The sequence below is a fragment of the Cavia porcellus genome, unplaced genomic scaffold, assembly GCF_034190915.1.
Source record: "Cavia porcellus strain 051 isolate PalLab524CR breed Dunkin Hartley unplaced genomic scaffold, mCavPor4.1 scaffold_32, whole genome shotgun sequence".
Taxonomy (NCBI): Eukaryota; Metazoa; Chordata; class Mammalia; order Rodentia; family Caviidae; genus Cavia; species Cavia porcellus.
Window position 1 is genome coordinate 16,887,134 of NW_026947515.1, and position 20,708 is coordinate 16,907,841.

Consider the following 20,708-nt stretch of genomic DNA (forward strand, 5'->3'; position numbering starts at 1 on the left):
TCCTTGTCTCAGACCTTCATCGTGCTCAACAAGGGCAAGGCCATCTTCCGCTTCTCTGCCACACCTGCCCTCTACATGCTGAGTCCATTCAGCGTGGTCAGGCGGGGTGCCATCAAGGTGCTCATCCATTCATATCCTTCATAAGAGGGAGAGGCAGGGAGGTCAGGGCCAGGGAAAATGGGGTGCTCTGAGCCGGGAGACCCTCTGTTGGCTCCTCTTTCCACTTTCCACAGTACTTTCCTTGACACACTCCCACGCTGTTCAGCATGTTCATCATGATCACCATCTTGACCAACTGTGTGTTCATGACCATGAGTGACCCACCTCCCTGGTCCAAGAATGTGGAGTAAGTGCCCCCTGACCCTGAGCCCTGAGACACAGCCCATCCTGGTTGTCTGTACTCTGAGGATGCTTAGTGACTGCTCCTGACTTCTAGGAAAGATGCTAACTGTCCCTGTGACTCTCATCAACTCTTAAACCCTCAGCTGGGAGGTGCACACTCACTTTCCCAGTGTCCTCAGCCCCTGGGTGCATATTTCATCTTCATCTCCGCGGCCCTCCTTCCTAGAAGGTCTGTCATTGTCACATAGGCCCCCGTTCAAGTGACAAGCCTGGCCCTGGCTGGCCCTCTCCCCGCCAGGTACACCTTCACAGGGATCTATACCTTTGAGTCCCTCATCAAGATGCTGGCCCGAGGCTTCTGCATCGATGACTTCACATTCCTCCGAGACCCTTGGAACTGGCTGGACTTCAGTGTCATTCTGATGGCGTGAGCAGGGGCCCACGGGCATCTTCAGTCTGGGGTGGGCAAGAGGAGGAGGCCAGGATTCAAACAGCTGTCAATCCTCTCAAAGGGGTGAGCAGTCAGGGCTGTCGGTTTCTTGTGCAGATAGTGAGCTGCACAGTTCTCAGAGCAGCCATTCCCAGGGTCTGGCTGGGAGGCTCTGCTGAGGCCCCTCTGTGTAGCATGCTTCCCTGCGCATCCACAGCCCCATAGGCTCTCACCCGCTGGGCGTGCTGGGCTACCCATGCCTCTCACACTCCTCAGCAGCAATGCCCTTGCACTATTTCCAATTCTTGGGCCCCCATAGGAATTGGGGGTGTCGGACCTGTCCCCAGTTCCCTGTGGTTAACGCCAACTACAAGGATTCAGGAACCGTTGTTCTGGGTCTGCCCCACCACCCACCTCAGCTCTGATACAGCTCTGTCTCAACCCCCTGTCCCATTCTCCAGGTACGTGACAGAATTTGTGGACTTGGGCAACATCTCAGCCCTGAGGACTTTCCGGGTGCTTCGAGCCCTGAAAACCATCACAGTCATCCCAGGTACTGGGGAGAGGAGGAGATAGGCCTGTCACCATGCTTAGGTCTAATATCTGACACTTGAGTTCTGGGAGCCTGACCCAAGCTTACTCCCAGGCCTGTGTTTGTGTAGGGTGCACACCACAGCCTGGACATAGCGGGGCCCATGTGGCCGGTGGGGAGGAGGAGCCTCCTTCCCAGACTGAGCATTTGAGGGGCAGGATAGTGAGGTGGGCGAGAGCACAGAATCCGGAGCCAGACAGCCCGGGTTGATTTTCTCTATTACTTCCTAACGTTGACCTTAAGCATGTGGCTTAACCCGCTTTTAGCTTGAGTATCCTTATGTGTGAGAACAGTGCTGCTCATTGGGTTGTTATAAGGATTAGACGCCTTAATATCTATGAAGTGCTGAGAGTAGTGTCTGGCCCAGGGGCCGTTATATGTGCCCGAAAGTGAGTGGGGGGCAATTGCGAAGTAATAAATACATCAAGGAACACAACAAAAAATAAAAATTTTTTTAAAAAGCACAACATACAGAGGACCTACTTCTTCCAGCTCCTCAAAACAGCGTGCAGAGGGTTAGTGGTATAGGTCACCTTGGCTAGCGTGAGAGAGGCCCTAGCTCAATCCCAGGCACCATTTTTCAAAAATGCAGAAAAATGAAATATAACCCAAGGAGGAAAGATGATCTAAAAGGAATGGAGAGCACTGCAGCTCTTTTCTAGGCCAGCACCCTCTCCTGGAGTGGAAGAAGATGTGGAAGGGCACTGGATGTGCTCACTCAGGACCTACCTCACTTCACACCGGCCATTGAGTTGAGGTCACCACTCCTTCCTCTGTGTCAGGCTCCAGAATCCTCTGGGCTCCAGAAAGGAGGATGCTGAGCATGTGGTTTCCATATTAGGTTAAGAAAAAGGGAGAAAGACAAAGACACAATAATCAGACCCTAAGAAGAAGTTAGGATTCTTCCACAGATGAGCGTCTGCCCTTGCGAGTCCTACTCCATTCCATCAGAATGCTTTATGTTTTTGTCTGTCCAAAGAGACAAAATGCAATGATGTTTCAGAGTCAGTCTCAAGCTTCTCAGAATGAATCCTGCCGGTCTTTGGGAATTAACAGTCGTTATAAGGAAAAGGATTCTGTTGCAGAGAATTTAAGGAAACATGGCATTAAAGTTTTTGTTTACCTCTGCAGGACTTTGATGGAATTATTTATATAATGGCTTTGTAAGAGAAAACTATAGGCCACGGCCTTTCCCAAATATTATCAAGCCCCTTTCTGAAGGGAGATTAGAGCTCTGCAAAGCACACACTGAGAGTGCTAACCTAGGGACATTTAGTAAACCTCCCCTTATGCTTCTGCATTGCTGTGCAGGTCAGGCAGTAGCCCAGTGAGTTCAAGTTCATTCTCTTAGTGGCAGAGATTCCATGGCAATTCCAAGGCTCCCCATTGCAGTGTGCTCAGAGAAGGTTGGGGTTACTTGGAGAAGACTTTAGCGAAGTGTTGTTACTTAGTCAGTCAAGCCTTGGGATGGAAATGTAGGCAAAGGCTGCGGGAAGGGGCAAGGTGGAGCCCTACCCTTGCCAACACTTTTACCATCTGTGATCAGGGCTGAAGACAATCGTGGGGGCACTGATCCAGTCGGTGAAGAAGCTGTCGGACGTGATGATCCTCACCGTTTTCTGCCTGAGTGTCTTTGCCCTGGTGGGGCTGCAGCTCTTCATGGGAAACCTGAGGCAGAAGTGCGTCCGCTGGCCCCCTCCCTTCAATGATACCAATGCTACGTGGTCTGGCAACGACACGTGGTACGGCACTGACACGTGGTACAGCAACTACACGTGGGGCAGCCACGAGAGCTGGGCCAGCAATTACACCTTCGACTGGGATGCGTACATCAACGATGAAGGTAAGGGCAGAGGCGGGCAGGGAAGGACAGGCCTGTCCCAGCTCTCGGGCAACCCCTGCCTCCATTGCTAATGAGACAGGAACCCAGTAGGGACACGAGCTGAAATCCATCACTTACCAGCTCACACGGAACCTCTGACTACTCACTCTGTCTATCGTCCCTCTTCCCTAACAGGCCATCTTGTTCTCCTTCATCACACTCCGTGCTCACACCCCAGCAAGGCCATCACCAGGCACCCACACATATTCTGTATTCTGTTCACATACCCAGGCCATGAGCCTCTCCCGCCGCCCCCTCTGTGTGCCAATTCACAAAGGGTCCACAAGGGTTTTCTTGCAACTTGAAAAAGTTACCCTTCTTCAACTCGCCCCTGGACTCTAGCTCCTGATTCTAGTTAGGATCTAGCGCAGGTACATGGTAACCCCATACACATACATACACATCCCTCTGGCTCTCCTGGGAGCCCTTCTGAATCCTGACAACCCTAGTATACACCAAGCTGACTCTAGGAGCTGAGAGCTCCCTGGGTTTTATCTACCCAGAGTCTTTGGAAGTTGGGATTATCAGTAAAGCATCGGGAGGGACCCCCAGGCACAGTCACCTGGCATGTGTGGTGTGCACAGACCTGTCTGCAAGTGTGCAATGAGCACAGGTGCTTGAGTGTGTCCATATGGGTGACACGCCTTATTTGTGACCTCTGACTCCCAAAGGGAACTACTATTTCCTGGAGGGTGCCAACGATGCTCTGCTCTGTGGGAACAGCAGTGATGCTGGGTGAGTGATGCTGGGGGTGGGTGGGGAAAGGAGCCCCAGGGGTCCTGGAGGGTGGGAGCTGATTAGGGATGAGACCTGAGAGTGTGAGGGAAACTCATGGACATGGATGGAAGACTTTCCAGTTTGGGAGACACAGACAGGACTGAGGGGTGTTTTTCCCGTGAGGTCCCTGATGTGTCCCCCAGCTGGAGTCCTCCTCCATCACTGAAGCAAGTACCCTATCCTGTCCCCAGGCACTGTCCTGAGGGTTATGAGTGCATGAAGGCCGGGCGCAACCCCAACTATGGCTACACCAGCTACGACACCTTCAGCTGGGCCTTTCTGGCTCTCTTCCGCCTCATGACACAGGATTACTGGGAGAACCTCTTCCAGCTGGTAAGCTGCCCCATCCTGCCCTTCCACCCACAGTTACCCCCCTTTGTCCCCAGTGTCTCCTCAGGGTCTCTTAGTGTCTGTCTCAGGATGGCTCTCAGCAGGGCCCTCTGCCATACCCCATGAATATTCTTACCATATTTCGGAGACCTCTGACACCAGCCACCTGCCCTTCTTCCCCATCTTTGCTTATAAGTGGAGATCTGAGACAGGACCCAGGCACCTCCAGATCTCACAGAAACCATGGCACCTACTGACCATGTTGGAAACTCGATTTCAGAAAAAGAACATGAAAGCCTCAACTCTGCCCAAACACAATTACAGTTGACCCTCCCTCCAAACCCAGGAGTTCCAAATCTATAGATTCAACCAATTGTGTATTGAAAATATTTGAGAAAAAAAAGTTGTGCCTGTACTAAACAGGTACAGACTTTTCTGGATCATCATTCCCTAAATAATACAGTACAATAGCTATTTTTATAGCACTTACATCACATTGCATATTATAAGTAATCTAGAAATGATTTAAGTTATAAGGAGAATGTGCCTGGTTTGGATGCAAATACAGTATCATCTGATATAAGGCACTTGAGCATTTGCAGATTTTGATATCCAAGAGGCTGCTGGAACCCATTCCACTAGATACCAAGTGCTGCCTATATTTAATGCCTGGTGCTCACAGGGCAGGCAGGTTAAGTGCCATCTGACCGCTTCTAACACCCATGATGTTAACAATAACAGCAGTGACAGTAATAGCCATTTGTCAAGTGCTCACTAGGTACCAGGCTCTGAGACAAAACTAGGATTCAAGCTGGCCCCAAAGCTGGTGTCCAACTTTTTCTATCCTAGATCTCAAGATGCCTAGCTGAAGTCCTTGGGATCTTTGAGGCAGGAATGCATGGGACACCAGAAATGCCTAGGTCCGATGTATATGTTTTAAAACTCCCCAGAATGTGCTTCAGAAGCGCTCAGATCCCCAGGCTCTGTAGGGACCCTTGTCACTTATTTGACTGGGTGATGCATGTGCGGAGGGGTGAGTAGGTGCCATGGGACTCCCTCCTTTCCCCACTCCAGACTCTTCGAGCAGCAGGCAAGACCTACATGATCTTCTTTGTGGTCATCATCTTCCTGGGCTCCTTCTATCTCATCAATCTGATCCTGGCAGTGGTGGCCATGGCATATGCTGAGCAGAATGAGGCCACCTTAGCCGAAGATCAGGAGAAAGAGGAGGAGTTTCAGCAGATGCTTGAGAAATTCAAAAAGCAGCAGGAGGAGCAGGAGAAAGTATGGATCTTGGGGGAGGGGTTAAGGACCCAGAGGGCCCCCTGCCCTCGGCCTGGGCTGCCTGACAACTGGGTTCTCCTGGGGAGGCTGAGGGAGAGCTATGGGAAAGAGCAGGCCCCAGACCAAGGGCTTTGGTGGAACGGGTGCCAGGAAGTACAGTGGATCCTCCAATTACAACAGGCCTGACATACAAACAACTTGACTGAAATTTTAGTTTATGACCAAAGTCTTCAGTTATGACCCAAAGACCAGCTACTTATGCTTCCAGATGGTCTCTGATACAGATTTAACCTTTAAAGAGTATTGAACATTACAACCTCCTTTCTTGTACTGGGTTAACTGAGAAATCCTGAGCTAATGTCTCTTGAAGGACACCGAACTCTGCCTGTGTACAGGAGAGAGACTTGGAAGGCTGTGTAGAGGAGCCTGAGCCTTCCACTGACAACTCGAGTTACAACCAGCCCTCAGGAATGAGTTGAATTTGTAAGGCAAGGGTCCACTGGACAGGGTCCACTCTACCTTGTGCCTCAGTTTCCTCATCAGTAATAAGGAACGTTCAGTAGCGAAACCGGAAAGGCCCACCGGCTCACAGACCTGTGGTTTCGTGCTTCTTTCCAGGTGCTTGCTGAGGGAGGCGCAGGTCCCCATCCAACTGCAGGGCGCAGTTGCCCATTTTCTCCATCTCATGAAGTATAGAGTCAGTCAGGGCCTCAGACAGTTGAGGGTCTTCAGGGATGACAGTTCATAGTCACTTGGTCCTGAACAAGTTACCTGATCCCACTGAGCCCCTTCCCCCCATGCACAAGCCAAGCAGGGGATTATCATCCTGAAGGACTCAGCGAGAGGCTGTGAGAGCCAATGAGACCATCCTCCTGACTCAGAGCTGGACCTCACACCTATCACCCCACAGGCCAAGGCTGCCCAGGCTCTGGAAGGTGTGGGGGCAGATGGAGACCTGGCTCATGGCAAAGACTGCAATGGCAGCCTGGACACGTCTGGGGAGAAGGGACCCCCAAGGCCGAGCTGTAGCGCAGAAAGTGCCATCTCGGATGCTATGGAGGGTGAGTGCCCTGCACCCCATACTTCTACTCTGCCTGCCCCCCAGCCTCCTTAGAGGTAGGATGGTGCCCGGCTAGATTCAGCTTCAGAAGGGCAGTAACTTAATATTGGCATTGAAGAAATGTGCTGTGATAAATATAGTCCTGTTTTAACCTGGCCCAGTTCTGACTGCAAGGCCAGGCGGCTGTAGGAACTGGGGGCTTCCGGGAGGGCCTTGGGGACTGCCAAGGCAACGGGGTAGGACAGGCTAATAATACTAACCAGGAAGGCTGGCTGTTCCGGAAACTGGAGATCCTGCTGCTCCTTCGGTGTTATTTGGGTAAAAGTTGAAAGTCAAAAACCCCGTTGCCTAGGTAAAATCATAAACTACTCCCAAGCCCTACTCACCATGTCCCAGGATACAGTAACGAAGGAAGGGTGGACGGGTGGTAGGTAGAGGGATGGATGGGCTGAAAGATTACTGAATAAAAAGAGATAGATGGGGTAATTGATGCGTGCACTTTGACCTGGAGAGAAGCAGTCTGACCCCTCCCTAGTTGAACTAGCCTTGAGCTGAAAACCAGGATTTGGGGACCTTCAGGACTTTGCAAACCCCTCCAGAGCACCATCTTACCTGACCTTGCATGATGCAGTCAGATAGCTGTGTGCCCTGCCAGAAAATGTTCCAAGAAGCCCTGGCCCCTCACCCCTGCCCTTCCTCTGTATGGGAAATTTTAGGCCTCAGACTGGGGCATGTCGGCCTCATGGTGGTGGGGCTGGGGGCAGGGAGGTCATGGTCAGATTAGAATCACAGGAGATCTTTGAGAAAGGTGCAGTTTTCCGCCTCCTGGGCAGAGTTGGGGTCATACCCACTGTTTCAGGTGGCTGCCAGTCGTTCCAGTCCCTTTTAGTTGTCTACAAAATGGGTGGCACTAATGTATTCACCTTATAACTTTCTGGTAATAAAATCAATGAGACCAGGCCTAGTCTAGGCCACTCCCATTGGCCTAAGAGGCCAGGCAGAGAAGCAGCCGCATTCCATGGTCCTGACAGAGCCTCAAGGTGACAAGTTCAGCGGGTGTTTCCAGAAAGCCACTCTGGAAGAAAAGAGGGTCTGCCTAGGGACAGTCTGGGGGAGCTGGCAATCCTGGCAGCAGGAGGAACAATCTTCAGGGGGGTCTCGGTCTATTCCTAAGGAGCTTGTGAGCCAGAGACCTGACCCCAAACGTGAGCTCTCTCCTTTCCCTGAGGCCTCTGGAATCCAGCCAGAATCAGGGCTGGCAGAGGTCCCAGTGAGCCAGAGCTCACCACCCAGGGCTTTCAGTGGTGTGCCAAGTAGGTGGGGCTTGAAAGAGAGCATCAAAGCAGGGCTTGGGTGAGGCTTCCAGAGGAGGAGGAGGTGGAGGCCCTTGAAAGGGCGTGGCTACCAGAGCAGGATTAGGGTGGGGCACTCAGGGGGAGTTTTAGGGACAGGCTTTGAGAGTGACACTGAGAGGGGCTTGGAGAAGCCTTATGAAAGAGGGTGGGCTTGTGAGATTCAGAGCCCAGAGGACCAGGATTTTCAGGCGTGAGGCTGTGTGGAGTTTATAAGAGAGATTACAATGAAAGTAGCAAATCTGGAGTAAACTGTGTTAGCTTTCCCTCACTGGGGCAAAGTACCTGACATAAACAATTCAAAAGAAGAAAGTGTTGTTACTGCTGTTGCCGCTGCTGTTGTTGTTGTTTGGGAGAGTGTTTGTTTGGCTGGTTGTTTATTTGTTTAGTTGATTGGGTTTTAGAGATAGGTTCTCAGTAGGTAGTCCAAGCCTTGAACTCACTGTGTAGCCTAGGGAGGCCTTGGACTCACTATCCTCTTGCCTCAGCCTCTTGAGTTCCTGAGATGTTTGCCACCATGAAGCAAGTTTTATTTGGGTTCATGGTTTCATGGAACCATTTTGGCTGGTTCCATGGCTTGTGCCTGAGGAGAGGCAGACTCATGGCAGAGCAAAGTTCCTTACCTCACAGCAGCACACACACACCATGACCTGCTTCCTTCAGTCGCTCGGGCCTTCTAACAACCCAGTCAGCTGATGAACTCTTCAATGACTTAATAGCTTAACCCATCGATGAGTGCCCTCCTGATCCAGTCACCTCTCTAGGCTTCACCCCTAAACACTGCCACATTGGGGATCGAACCTTTGATATGTGAGGCTCTCGGAGATACTTTATAAACCACAACATAGGCCTCCCTAGCAGTTGGAATGTTGAGAGGTGGAGCATGGAAGGAGGGGCCAGAGAGAAATTCTCATCAGGTTCCTGTCCCAACCTTGCTCTTAGAGCTGGAAGAGGCCCACCAGAAGTGCCCACCATGGTGGTACAAATGTGCGCACACAGTGCTCATATGGAACTGCTGTGTGCCATGGGTGAAGTTCAAACACATCATCTACCTGATCGTCATGGACCCCTTCGTGGACCTGGGCATCACCATCTGCATCGTGCTCAACACCCTCTTCATGGCCATGGAGCATTATCCTATGACTGAGCAGTTTGACAATGTGCTCTCCGTGGGCAATCTGGTAGGGAATCACAAGAGAAGAGGGTGGTCATTCGGGGCAGAGTGGAGGGGGCAGCAGGATCAAGGGGGCTCTTTGGGTTGTATGCAAACATGGGGCACCACAGAGGGCACCTGGGGACAGCTGGGGTTTTCCTAGCATCTGAGGAGTGTGAATTGTACAAGGGAGGTACATGAAGTAGAACCGTGAGACTAGAGTTTGAGACTAGAGTTTAGGGTATTTGGGGACACAGAGAATGAGTTGAGGTGCTAGTCTCTTGGGGAGCTGAGATTCAAGCCAGCCCTAGAAATGAGGGCTAAAATAGGGAAGTGGGGCATGGACACTGGGTGGAGGGTGGGTGATAGGTTTCTCCATCTTTGTCGGTTGTCACAGGCCTGGAAGGGACCAAGGGACCTGACAGTGGAGGCATATGCCCACAGGCGACCATGTCGGAGAGGTCCCAGCTCTCCGGAGCCCCCAGGGAATAGTGCCCCCTCATTTCTCCAGCCTGGCCAGGCCCTCCCTGTCCCAGCTCTTTGCTGCTCCGCTATTGTTGACATGCACTGATCCGCTTGCTTATCCCTGCCCATTAGGAGCATTATCACCTCGTTGCCAGCCCCAGTGGAGCCTGACAAAGGAAAAGCCGCTGCCTCCTCCAGCCCCACCCCAGTCTTCCCAATCCCATTTGCAATTTTTCAGGATGCAAAATGGGGGAGATGCTCCCCCAACCCCAAGGGAATGGCAAACTCAGGGAGAGTAAGGTGGGGCTGGGGCAGGACCAAGACTGGATGAGTGGCACAAAAATCAGGCTCTGGACTCTCCAGCCCTCAAAGCAGGCACATTATCTCAGGGAGATACCCAGGGTAGCCACGGCCAGGCTGGCCCAGAAGGCCAAGGGCGTGCTCTGGGCTCAGGGCACAGCTGCTAGAGTGTGCATGATGGGCAGGGCCCACGGCCTGCCCACTCCCTACCCACACTATGCGGCAGTCTGGGCACCTGCTATGGTCAGGGACAGCTCCTGGGAGGGGCTCAGCATGTGCCCAGGCAGACTGTGACCCCAGGGCAGCTGGTGCCTGGCAGGATGGGGACCACACCCATGGAGCTCTTAGAGGCCATTCGACCCCTAGAATCAGCGAGGCAACTCTGGCTTTTTTCTCACTGATTTTATCCATTTGGACCCCTGCTCTGCTCTGAGTCCACCAAGATTGACTGGGTTCTAGGACTGGACCCAGTAGAGAGTCTTGGGGTGCAGAGGAAGAGCCTGAGCTGAGGCCAGGGATCAGCAAGCGGAGCTCAGCCCCAGTACGGAGGAATGGGACTGAGCACTGGCCGCTGGCCTCTGTGAGCCTCCCTGCTTGCCTGTGAAACAGCATGATAATCCCTCCTAACTCTGTGGAGATGAGGAAATCAGTAAGGTCACAATGTAGACCAGGGTGTGCACCATGAATGCTGAATATTATGACTGGGTCAGGACCCATGAAGTTAAGTGACTTGCCCGCAGTCACAAGGCCAGAAATGGATGGGAAGAGGTCTCTGTGTTGTACCCCCCTGTGTCTATGGTATAGACCTTGCATCTGTCACTCAAATACATACACGTGGGCCACGAGTATCCCTCCTTCCCTCTCTCAGGGCTTGAACCACTTCACCCTAGTTTCCAAAGTCTCTGCCAAAAGGTGGAAGAGGGCAGGAGACTCCCAAGGTCCTGTGCCCCCTGAGGCTCAGTGACAGGACCCCACCCACCCACAGGTCTTCACGGGCATCTTCACAGCTGAGATGGTGCTGAAGCTAATCGCCTTGGACCCCTACGAGTATTTCCAGCAGGGCTGGAACATCTTCGACAGCATCATTGTCACCCTCAGCCTGGTGGAGCTGGGCCTGGCCAACGTGCAGGGGCTGTCTGTGCTCCGCTCCTTCCGTCTGGTATGAGGGACCCACAGGGCCAGGGGCTAAGGAGGAGGGGCCACAGAGCTAGAGATGAGCCTCTCTGCCCTGTGCCTACCAGTTGGCCTCTCTGAATCTTGCTTATCTGTAAACAACGTGAGAGGAAGTCCTCCCTCCCTATCAGGTAGCTATCAAGAGCTGACATCGATGACCAAGGGTAGCAGCAGAGCTGGGACTTCAGTGCTGTGTCACAGGCTTAAAAACAAAGGCTCAGCAGCTCATAGTGTCCAAGTGGAACTTCAGAGTCTGTCTTTCCTCTACCCCATAGGGATTACATACAGTATTTGTAAAAATTTTATAATGAGAGGCTGGCGATTTAGCTCAGTGGCATAAGCGCCTGTCTTACAAGTGTGCAGTCGTGAGTTCGACTCCCAGTACCAGAAAAAAAATTTATTATGAGAACTTCCATGCATATTTTAAAAAAGACAAAGGACACAGGTACCTACCAGCCAACTCTAACACCTTTTGTTTCACCCTCCCCCATTTTTATTGGGGAGACGGGGCGGGGGCATGTTAAAGCACAGCTGACTTTCCATCTCACTTGTAAATGCCTTAGTCTGTAGCCTTTACAGAGAAGGGTTTTTTAAAATACATCGATAGCAGGGGTGGTAGGAAATAAATAGCTCCCTTTAACAGAGGCCAACTGAGGCTCCAGATCACTCAGAGTTGGGGTTTCAGGCTATTCCAAGGTGATATTTCTCCTGAGGCCTTCATTCAGGGAGTCCCGGGCCTTATGTACCCTCCTGGCTCTCCCCAGCTCCGGGTCTTCAAACTGGCTAAGTCATGGCCAACGCTCAACATGCTCATCAAGATCATCGGTAACTCAGTGGGGGCCCTGGGCAACCTCACGCTGGTGCTGGCCATCATCGTGTTCATCTTCGCCGTGGTGGGCATGCAGCTGTTTGGCAAGAGCTACAAGGAGTGCGTGTGTAAGATCGCCTCGGACTGCAACCTGCCACGCTGGCACATGCACGATTTCTTCCACTCCTTCCTCATCGTCTTCCGCATCCTGTGTGGGGAGTGGATCGAGACCATGTGGGACTGCATGGAGGTGGCCGGCCAGGCCATGTGCCTCACCGTCTTCCTCATGGTCATGGTCATCGGTAACCTGGTGGTGAGTGAGACTGGCCAAGTGGCTTCCCCGTCTTCACCCAAAAAGTGCACGCACGAGGTGTGTCCCTCTCTCCTCTCTGCATCAGACTGCATTGGAGGGCCTTGTTCCTAGTAGGCGAAACTATAGGGCACTGCTGGTATTTGACTATTTTTTGCTTCCCAGTCCCCCTCTCAATGACAATGGCAATTTATATAAAACTGCTTAAGAATAATTGGGGAGGTGGGGTGGGCTGGGGATTTAGCTCAGTGGCATAAGCACCTGCCTTGCAAGCAGGTAGTCCTGAGTTCGATCCCTGGTATCGATAAAAAAAAAAAAAGAATCATCGGGGAATAAGCTAGGTGTGGTAACCATACCTGTAAGCTCAGCATTAGGGTGGTTGAGGCAGGAGGATCACTTTGAGTTCAAGGCCAATCTGGGCTACAAAGTGAGTTCAAGGCCAGCCTGAACTGCATAGTGAAACCCTGTCTCAAAAACACAAGCTCTAAGCTTGGCCTGGGAAATCAAGGTGTAGGTAGTATGTTGTGGAAAGTCGCAGGATAATGAATAAGACAGATCTGCATTACAATCCCAGCTCCCACTGGAGCTGTCACCCTGAACTCGTAACCACCTGTAGTCTATCGCACAGGAGAAACACAATAGGCGCCTCATGAGCCAGGTGTGACAGACACTGAAATTCCTGCACTCAAGGGGCCGAGACAGGAGATTTGAGTTCAAGACTCACCTGGGTGATATAGCAAGACCCTCAAAAAAACAAAAAATGGAAACAAACAGTACGTCATGATTGTGTGGGAAGACCAGCCTTAGCACACAGAAGGTCGCTGTGTGGAGTGGGACTGGAACCTCTCGCCTCTTGGTTTTCTCCTACCCTTTTTAGCTTCCTGTGATCCTGGGCTTGTGAGTCCAGGCTTTGGAAAAAAGAATTAAGTCCCAGTGTTGGGCGAATCCAGGGGTGACATCCAGAGCTCCATTCATTCGTCCCCTTTGTGTACCCTGGGCGCAGTGCATGAGGCTCTACAGCAGAGGTGGGCCAGTGAGGAGGGGGCAGGCTCTAGGGGCGCCCCCCAACCCTGCTAGCATTTTTGTGGCTGGGCTCATGGATGTATCTCTCTTAACCATATCAACTATGACTCTTCCCCCTCCTTTGTGGGGTGGGAATTGGGGAGTCACTGTGTTGGTGTCCTGGAGTGCTGGGCCCAGCTACCCCATGGTAGCCAGCACTGGCCTGGGCAACAGGGGGTGGAGGACACATGAAAGTCCCCACGTTCCGCAAGGGCTTGTGGAATCCTTGGGCTGCTGGGTCAGCGCTTCTCAGATATCGCTGAGCTCTGGCCGGGGGCAGGGGCAGTGGGGGGTGGGAGTGTCACCTCAGCTGAAGGAGAAAACCATGGGACAGCTACAGAAGAGGGCCCAGGTCCACTGTCCCTGAGACAGTGGCGTCCGAGGGAGTGGAGAGAGATGGGAAGGTGCTCAGGCCGAACTTTGGGGCAGGGTCTCAGGCCCTGAGTAGAAGTTGGGGGATATAAGTTTGCAAGTGACCAAAAGAATTATAGGGGGTTTCCATCTCTATGAACGTGCTCACTGGGAGAATTTGAGCAGGAAATTTAGCCTTGTGGGTCTTGGTTTTCTCATCTGGAAAACAGGGATGCTAATTCTTGCCATGCTGACCCTGAGAAGTCATGAGGATTACATAATGTGTCCAGTACTTAGCAAAGCACTTGGTACATGAGCCCAGGAGAGGCGAGATAGTCCAGGAAAATGGTTTTGTGTTAAAAATTGTTGTAATAAACTTGGTAGCTTCTAAAATTGATGAGACACCCTTGCGGGAGGTAGAAAAGGGGGACAATGGTATTAGCCTTTTGCAAAATACTCCTGTGTCAGTTTTGGGCTTCTGCCATGTGCCTGGCTTTCCGTGTATTATCTCCAATCCTCCCAGAAACCCTCTGAGGCAGGGAATGCTGCTTCCATAGCCTGAGGGAGGCACTGCCAACGCCGTGTGGCTGGCTGGTGAGAAACCAACCCGGGGCTAGCGCTTGGATCTGTGACTCCAGTAACCACGCCACCCATGAGAGCGTCAGGTGTAACACAGATCACCTCAACACCAGCAGCGAGGCGGGCCGTGCAGGGCATTTACTCAGTCTCTCCCGGCGCTCTGAGTATGTGGTCTGGGTTTGCTCACTCAGTCCTACAACCCATCCGTGGGCTGCACTGGTTTGTCTGTTTCCTACCTGAGGTAAATTAGTGATGGATGCAGGATTTGAGCCCACAGGATCTGGCTCCAGAGAGTCTGCAACCATTGGGCACACTGCCTGTTTGCCGTCACTGTCCCCACTCAAACGCAGGTACGTGTGCACGCATGCGTACACCACACACACACACACACACACACACGGAGGCATTTTTTTCCCCAGCCCAGCTCTGTGGCTCTTTCAATTTGCTCAGAGGGAGCAGAGTGGCCCAGGGAAGCAGCACAGTCAGCTCCTTGGGCACTGTGTCCTCTCATCCTCCTCCCCAGGCTTCGGAGAAGCAGGTGTCTGCCAGTGGGCACCAGGCCACCCTTCCAAGTAATGTGGGGACCCACGCCCCCTGCATCCATGATACTTGGTCACTTCCACCGGGCTATGATAAAGAAGGGGGAGTGATTGGGTCATAGGCAACCCGCCCTCCAGAGCCCCCAAGGGAACATGACCTCCATCTCCCTCTTCTCCTTTACCCCCCCCTTTGCCCGAAGAGGCTATTTCTGGCCCAGGCAGGAGCCGTGTGCAAACCCTGCTGACCCAGAGAGCAGCTAATTCCCATCTCAGATGTGTTTCTGGCAACTGGATGCCTCCCTCCCAAAGAGGGAGAAGGAAGACTAATAAATGTGGGTGGAGCCAAGGCAGAAAGGGAACTAGAGGACACGGTGTGGGTGTGAGCCCCCCAGCAGTTCTCTCAGAGAGGGTTTAATATATTATTTTAAAGGTACTGAATTAACATGAGAGCTAAGACAATGACAAAAAGACCTTGAAAAACACTGGTCAAGCCAGCGAGTGAGGCGCATGGAAAGGAGGGTCAAGGGCATAGCCTTTCACATGCAGATCCCTGGTCAATCATGTCCACTCACAGGGGTTGGGAGTGAGAACCAGGCTGTGCCTCTGGCTGACAGGGGCCAGAGCCCCCTCCCCACCAGCTTCACCTTTTTCCCACCATCCAGCCACTCGTGGGTGGTAGAAGGAATCACTACTATCCTGGGGACCCCTGGGATGCCATTCCCACTGTAGCTTAAAGCAAATTGTGCCCCCTAAAAATGTCCAATGACCAGAAGCCTGGGTTCCAATTCTGATGGTGTTGTCTGTCATAGAGCAAATCACTCTATCTTTCTGGGACTTGATTTCCTCATCTATAAAATGGGAGTTCACCACACTCTTTACTGTACCTTGTGCAGTGTTCTGTTGCACACTTAATACCAACCAACCTGTTCTGAGCAGCTGTCCACGTATCAGTCTTTTGATTGTCACAACAGTATGAGGAGTGCTGAAATCATTCCCATTTAACAGGTGAGGAAACTGAGGCACAGAGCAGTGAAGCAACTTGCCTCAGGATACACAGCTAGTAAACTGGGGTTTAGAGCCAAGCCTGGGCATCCTGTTCTGGTGTTTTTTTGGTTTTTTTGGTACTAGGGATCGAACTCACAACCTAGAGCTTGCCAGACAGGCACTTACGCTGCTGAGCTAAATCCCTGGCTCTTCCTGTTCTGAATTGTCCCATAAGGCCGCAGTATTGTATTTGTCTGATCACACATCTGTTTCCTCTAGGCTGTGGGCTCCTAAGGCTACTTGTTCCCCAGAAGTGGCAGGAACTCAGTAATTGTCTGTCCACTGGAAAATACAGTATGGGGAGGAGATGGGAGGAAAGTAAGCAGTCACCTGGTTAGTCTCTGTCAGTAGAGATGAGGGAAGGTAACCAGGAGTAAGTGGGGTAGGGAGCCCCAAGGGGAGAAAGAGATGGATAGCTGTGATTTCAGTGCCCCTTCCAGAGCAACAGGGGACAGAGCTAAGCACAGGATCTATTAGAGGTCTCACTTAATAAGTGAGGGGAAAAGGCTCACAGATTAGGGGGTCCAATAAATCCTAGAGACTTGAGCCCTGTTCTTTGTTCTGCATCCCCTGACAGTGGAGGTAGAGGACAGAGTCACTGAAAGTTTCCTTGTCACCCAGCGTGCCTCCCCAGAGCTTGCTACTGCTTTGGGCTGCTGTACTCACAAGCCTCAGTTCCCAGATCTGCAAAGTGGGACGGTAATAACAATGCCTGGTCGACAAGCAGTCTCACTCAGACATCCCATTAGGTGATGTCCTTTTGTTTAAATGCCCACATGCTTGCTGAAGCTGGCACCCCAGGGGCCCAGAGGCTGCTCTGAGCCTCTCTCTGCCCTTGTTTGCCAGGTCCTGAACCTGTTTCTGGCCCTCCTGCTAAGCTCCTTCAGTGCCGACAGCCTGGCAGCCTCAGACGAGGATGGTGAGATGAACAACCTGCAGATCGCTATCGGGCGCATCAGATGGGGCATCGGCTTTGCTAAGGCCTTCCTCTGGGGGCTGCTGCACGGCAAAATCCTGAGCCCCAACGAGATAATGCTCAGCCTCGGAGAGCCGGGGGGTACTGGAGAGGCTGGAGAGGCGGGGGAGAGTGCCCCTGAGGATGAGAAGAAGGAGCCACCCCCTGAGGAAGAGGACAAGGACCTGAAGAAGGACAATCACATCCTGAACCATGTGGGCCTGGCCAATGGCTCTCCCTCCACCATCGAGCTAGACCACCTCAATTTCATCAACAACCCCTACCTGACCATTCAGGTGCCCATTGCCTCTGAGGAGTCCGACCTAGAGATGCCAACCGAGGAGGAAACCGACACATTTTCGGAACCTGAGGATGGCAAGGTGAGCTTATCCAGAGTCTGGCTGGCTGGAGGGGCTGGTGGCAAGACAAATCTGGCTTCAAATTCTTGTGTGACCTTGAGCAGGTCACAAATCCTCTTTAACTCTCAGTTTCTCCATGTGTAAAATGGGGCAATGATACCCATCCCATAGCACTGACGTTAGTGTTACATGATGCGCTATGCACAGAGTTCTGTGAAAAAGATGATTATTATCAACCAGGCTTGGCCCTCTTACCAGCAGGTGGCGCTCTCGGACAGGCTGATTTACCGGTGGTGCCAGCTCTAGGATCGGCACCCAAGAGGCCTCTCTTAAATCCCCCTCGGAGTTTGAAGACTTTGACAAGTCCTTGCCACAATCATCTGTTTCTGCTTAGACCCCCACCTGGAACTGGTACCAATATTCCAAGGTGTCAGGTCCAGGCAGAGGCTCTGAGGAGAGGAGCTGTAGGGCCAACAGAATCTGGGACAAAGACAACCCAGAGTCACATACGCAGCTTGCTGCTGGGCCATGGTGCCCCTCCTCTGCCCTTCTCTTGCAAGACTGGAGAGGGGACTAAAACATAGGTGGCAGTTACCCCAGAGGCCAGGGCTGAGGCTTGGGACCCTGCCTGGGCCTCCCAGGGGCACTGACACCGAGGCCCCCTTACGTACTCTGTAGCCCTGTCAGGGAAGACTAGCACATGAGGGAGGCCAGGGCCTCTGTTGGCCCTGTACGCCAGCCCTGAGCCTAGTTGGGCACTGGAGCCTAATCAGCCTAGCCCGTGAAGCTCTTGACTTCTTATTCTCCCCAAATATGTGACATGTTGACTTACCAGGAGACCGAGTGCCTGCTGAGCTATAAATACCCCAGGCAATGTGGCACCAGACCTGGACCTCGATATGAAGAACTTGATGGGGGAGGAGCTAAGAACACCAGGTCAAAGCCCTGGGAGAGGAGTGGGACTGGGGACTCTTTAAAGGGAAGTAGGCAGAGCACAAGGGGCATTATGGGAGTTGAGGCACACGGTGAGACAAGTATTTCGGCTGATACTGTGACTGACCTACCACTACCTCAGTTTCCCTTTCTGTCAACTGGAAATAAGACTCAGCTATCCTTGGTTTTCTGGTCACTGCAGTGGCTGCAGAGTGGCCCTCACCACACCCGCCATCAAGCTGCCCAATCCACCTTCCTCTTCAGGGGCCTCACCCCAGCCGTGCAGGGTCTCATTGCAGAGTGAAGGCCAGGTCTGAGAAGCTGCCCTGGACAGCAGCGCCAGGAGGAGGCGGGAGGAGGCCCGGCCAGCACAGAGCCACAGCCCCACCCCCACTCCGATCAAGTTCCCTCGGCATCCAACTGGAGCTTTAGTGGGGGGGGAATTTTCCATCCTTTTTGGATCCTTCGGCCAAACAGGTCCTGGAGGTGGAGGGCTAGGATTCTGGGGGCACTGTAGACCTGTTTTGTGTGGGCTGTGGCACCCACCTCCGCCATGATCTCTTCTTTTAGCTCGGTACCTTGAAAAGTCCTTACAGGCCTTTGTGCAACGCTGGCTCCCTGCATCCCCCCAGATCCCCTGGCCTGCTGAGCCTGATTCTTTTTTTTTTTTTTTTGAGCCTGATTCTTGTTCAGCCTTCTCCTCTACCTGAGGCCCCTTCCCAGGCCTCACATGCCATGAGGGAAGGCCAGAGGCCACCCTTGGCCCTGTGGCCCTCCTGCAGGAGGCGCAGCACTGGGTCAGTCTCCCAGAGCTGAGTGAATGAATGAAGGCACAAACCTCCTCCATCCTTGTCTCCTTTCCCTCTGGTCTCCCATCCTGCCCCACAAGGTAGAAGGATGAGGGGGTCTTTGGGGGCCCATGGGTCACATGCTCCTGTGGCCCCTGCAGAAACCGCTGCAGCCCCTCTACGATGGGAACTCCTCCGTCTGCAGTACTGCTGATTACAAACCCCCCGAGGAGGACCCCGAGGAGCAGGCTGAGGAGAACCCTGAGGGGGAGCAGCCTGAGGAGTGCTTCACCGAAGGTAAGGACGTGCCCGAGGGCAGTACCCTTACTTGGCCTGGGCAGCTCCCCCACCCCAGTGTCCCTGTAAGAGGCAGGCTGTGCCAGGGCTGGAGAAGGCTGTGCAAAGACAGGTGGCCTTCCTCCCTGCCTCACCCTGGGTGTGAACCAGCTCCTGAGCCTCGGGCCTCAGAAGACAGCCCTGTGTTTACAAGGCTGAGCTGAGTGACCTGCCTGGGCGAGGTAGGGACGGGGACAGCTGGTCTGAGCCTCTTTCCTCCATCCTCCCCTGGCAGGGGTGACACATAGATGGAGTAGGCTATGGACCAGGGACCTGAGTCCCCCACTTGAACCACACAGAGCCAGATGTGGAAGAAAGGGCCTGGGACTGGGGAGCAGTGAGGTGAGGGATGTGGTGGGGTGGCCACATGACAGCATGCCCACCCTGTCCCCCAGCCTGTGTGCAGCGCTTCCCCTGCCTCTACGTGGACATCTCTCAGGGCCGCGGGAAGATGTGGTGGACACTGCGCAGGGCCTGCTTCAAGATTGTTGAACACAACTGGTTTGAGACCTTCATTGTCTTCATGATCTTGCTCAGCAGTGGGGCCCTGGTAAGCACCACCCCAGGGGACAGGGCAGGTACAGACCCAGGCCCAAGACCAAAAGGAGTTCCCCCCCCAGGGCTCCTTCCCAGGGATGGACATGGCCCAGATGGTCCCAAACTCAGAGTTGTGAGGAGGACTCACGCGTGCCTCCAGGATGTGTTTTAGAATGTATTCGCTTCTTAAAGTGACAGATGGGTTCCCCAGGCTCCCTGGGCTCTAACTGTGTAAACTTCTGGCTACTGAGGAGGTAGGTGGGCTCCCCCCCAAGAATTTTGGGTTAAGATCAGGGCAGATTTGAAGATGCATCACTGTGGAAAACTCCCAGCAGACGACTTAGGATCAAGATTCCTTCCCTTCAGGAAATTTGCTCCTCTCTATGCTGGGAAGGACCCCTAGGAGCCAGTATCATGGGGCAGGGTATGGGACATGGCTGATGCCCCAACCTCTAGCCCCCTGGCCACCCTTGTGTCACGCCGGTATCCCCCAGGCCTTTGAAGACATCTACATCGAGCAGCGACGAGTCATCCGCACCATCCTAGAATACGCTGATAAGGTCTTCACCTACATTTTCATTATGGAGATGCTGCTCAAATGGGTGGCATACGGCTTCAAGGTGTACTTCACCAACGCCTGGTGCTGGCTCGATTTCCTCATTGTGGATGTGAGTTTGCCAGCCCTTTCCCCTCAGCCAGATGCCGAGGCTATTGTGACTGTGTACCTTTAGAAGCTCAGGCCTTGGGATTTACCCACAGCTCTAGGAGTCAGACCCCTAGATCAGTATCAGTCCCTGCTATGACCACCTTCCTGCTTCTCAGATACAGCTTGCGAAGAGGAAAAATAAAAGACCACATTTCCCATGCCAGTGTGGGGAGGATTCTCATATCCGCTTTGATAGGTGTCCAGGCTCATGAGCGAGATGGGCATCAGTCTCTCTCATCTGTTGTCATCCCCAGTTGCCAG

At 52.9% G+C, this 20,708-nt stretch overlaps 1 protein-coding gene across 1 annotated transcript in view; it reads left to right on the plus strand.

Moving 5' to 3' along the window:
- Nucleotides 1-20,708, plus strand: part of Scn4a (sodium voltage-gated channel alpha subunit 4) — a 42,581-nt gene that overhangs the window by 13,855 nt on the left and 8,018 nt on the right. Inside the window, exons 3-18 of the mRNA XM_063242594.1 lie at nt 13-130; nt 256-346; nt 641-769; nt 1,234-1,325; nt 2,911-3,207; nt 3,918-3,981; nt 4,215-4,356; nt 5,428-5,637; nt 6,548-6,698; nt 8,992-9,230; nt 10,953-11,126; nt 11,905-12,261; nt 16,680-17,168; nt 19,030-19,165; nt 19,600-19,754; nt 20,236-20,409. Coding sequence (XP_063098664.1) covers nt 13-130; nt 256-346; nt 641-769; nt 1,234-1,325; nt 2,911-3,207; nt 3,918-3,981; nt 4,215-4,356; nt 5,428-5,637; nt 6,548-6,698; nt 8,992-9,230; nt 10,953-11,126; nt 11,905-12,261; nt 16,680-17,168; nt 19,030-19,165; nt 19,600-19,754; nt 20,236-20,409 — 3,018 coding nt within the window. The remainder of the gene's footprint in view (nt 1-12; nt 131-255; nt 347-640; nt 770-1,233; nt 1,326-2,910; nt 3,208-3,917; nt 3,982-4,214; nt 4,357-5,427; nt 5,638-6,547; nt 6,699-8,991; nt 9,231-10,952; nt 11,127-11,904; nt 12,262-16,679; nt 17,169-19,029; nt 19,166-19,599; nt 19,755-20,235; nt 20,410-20,708) is intronic.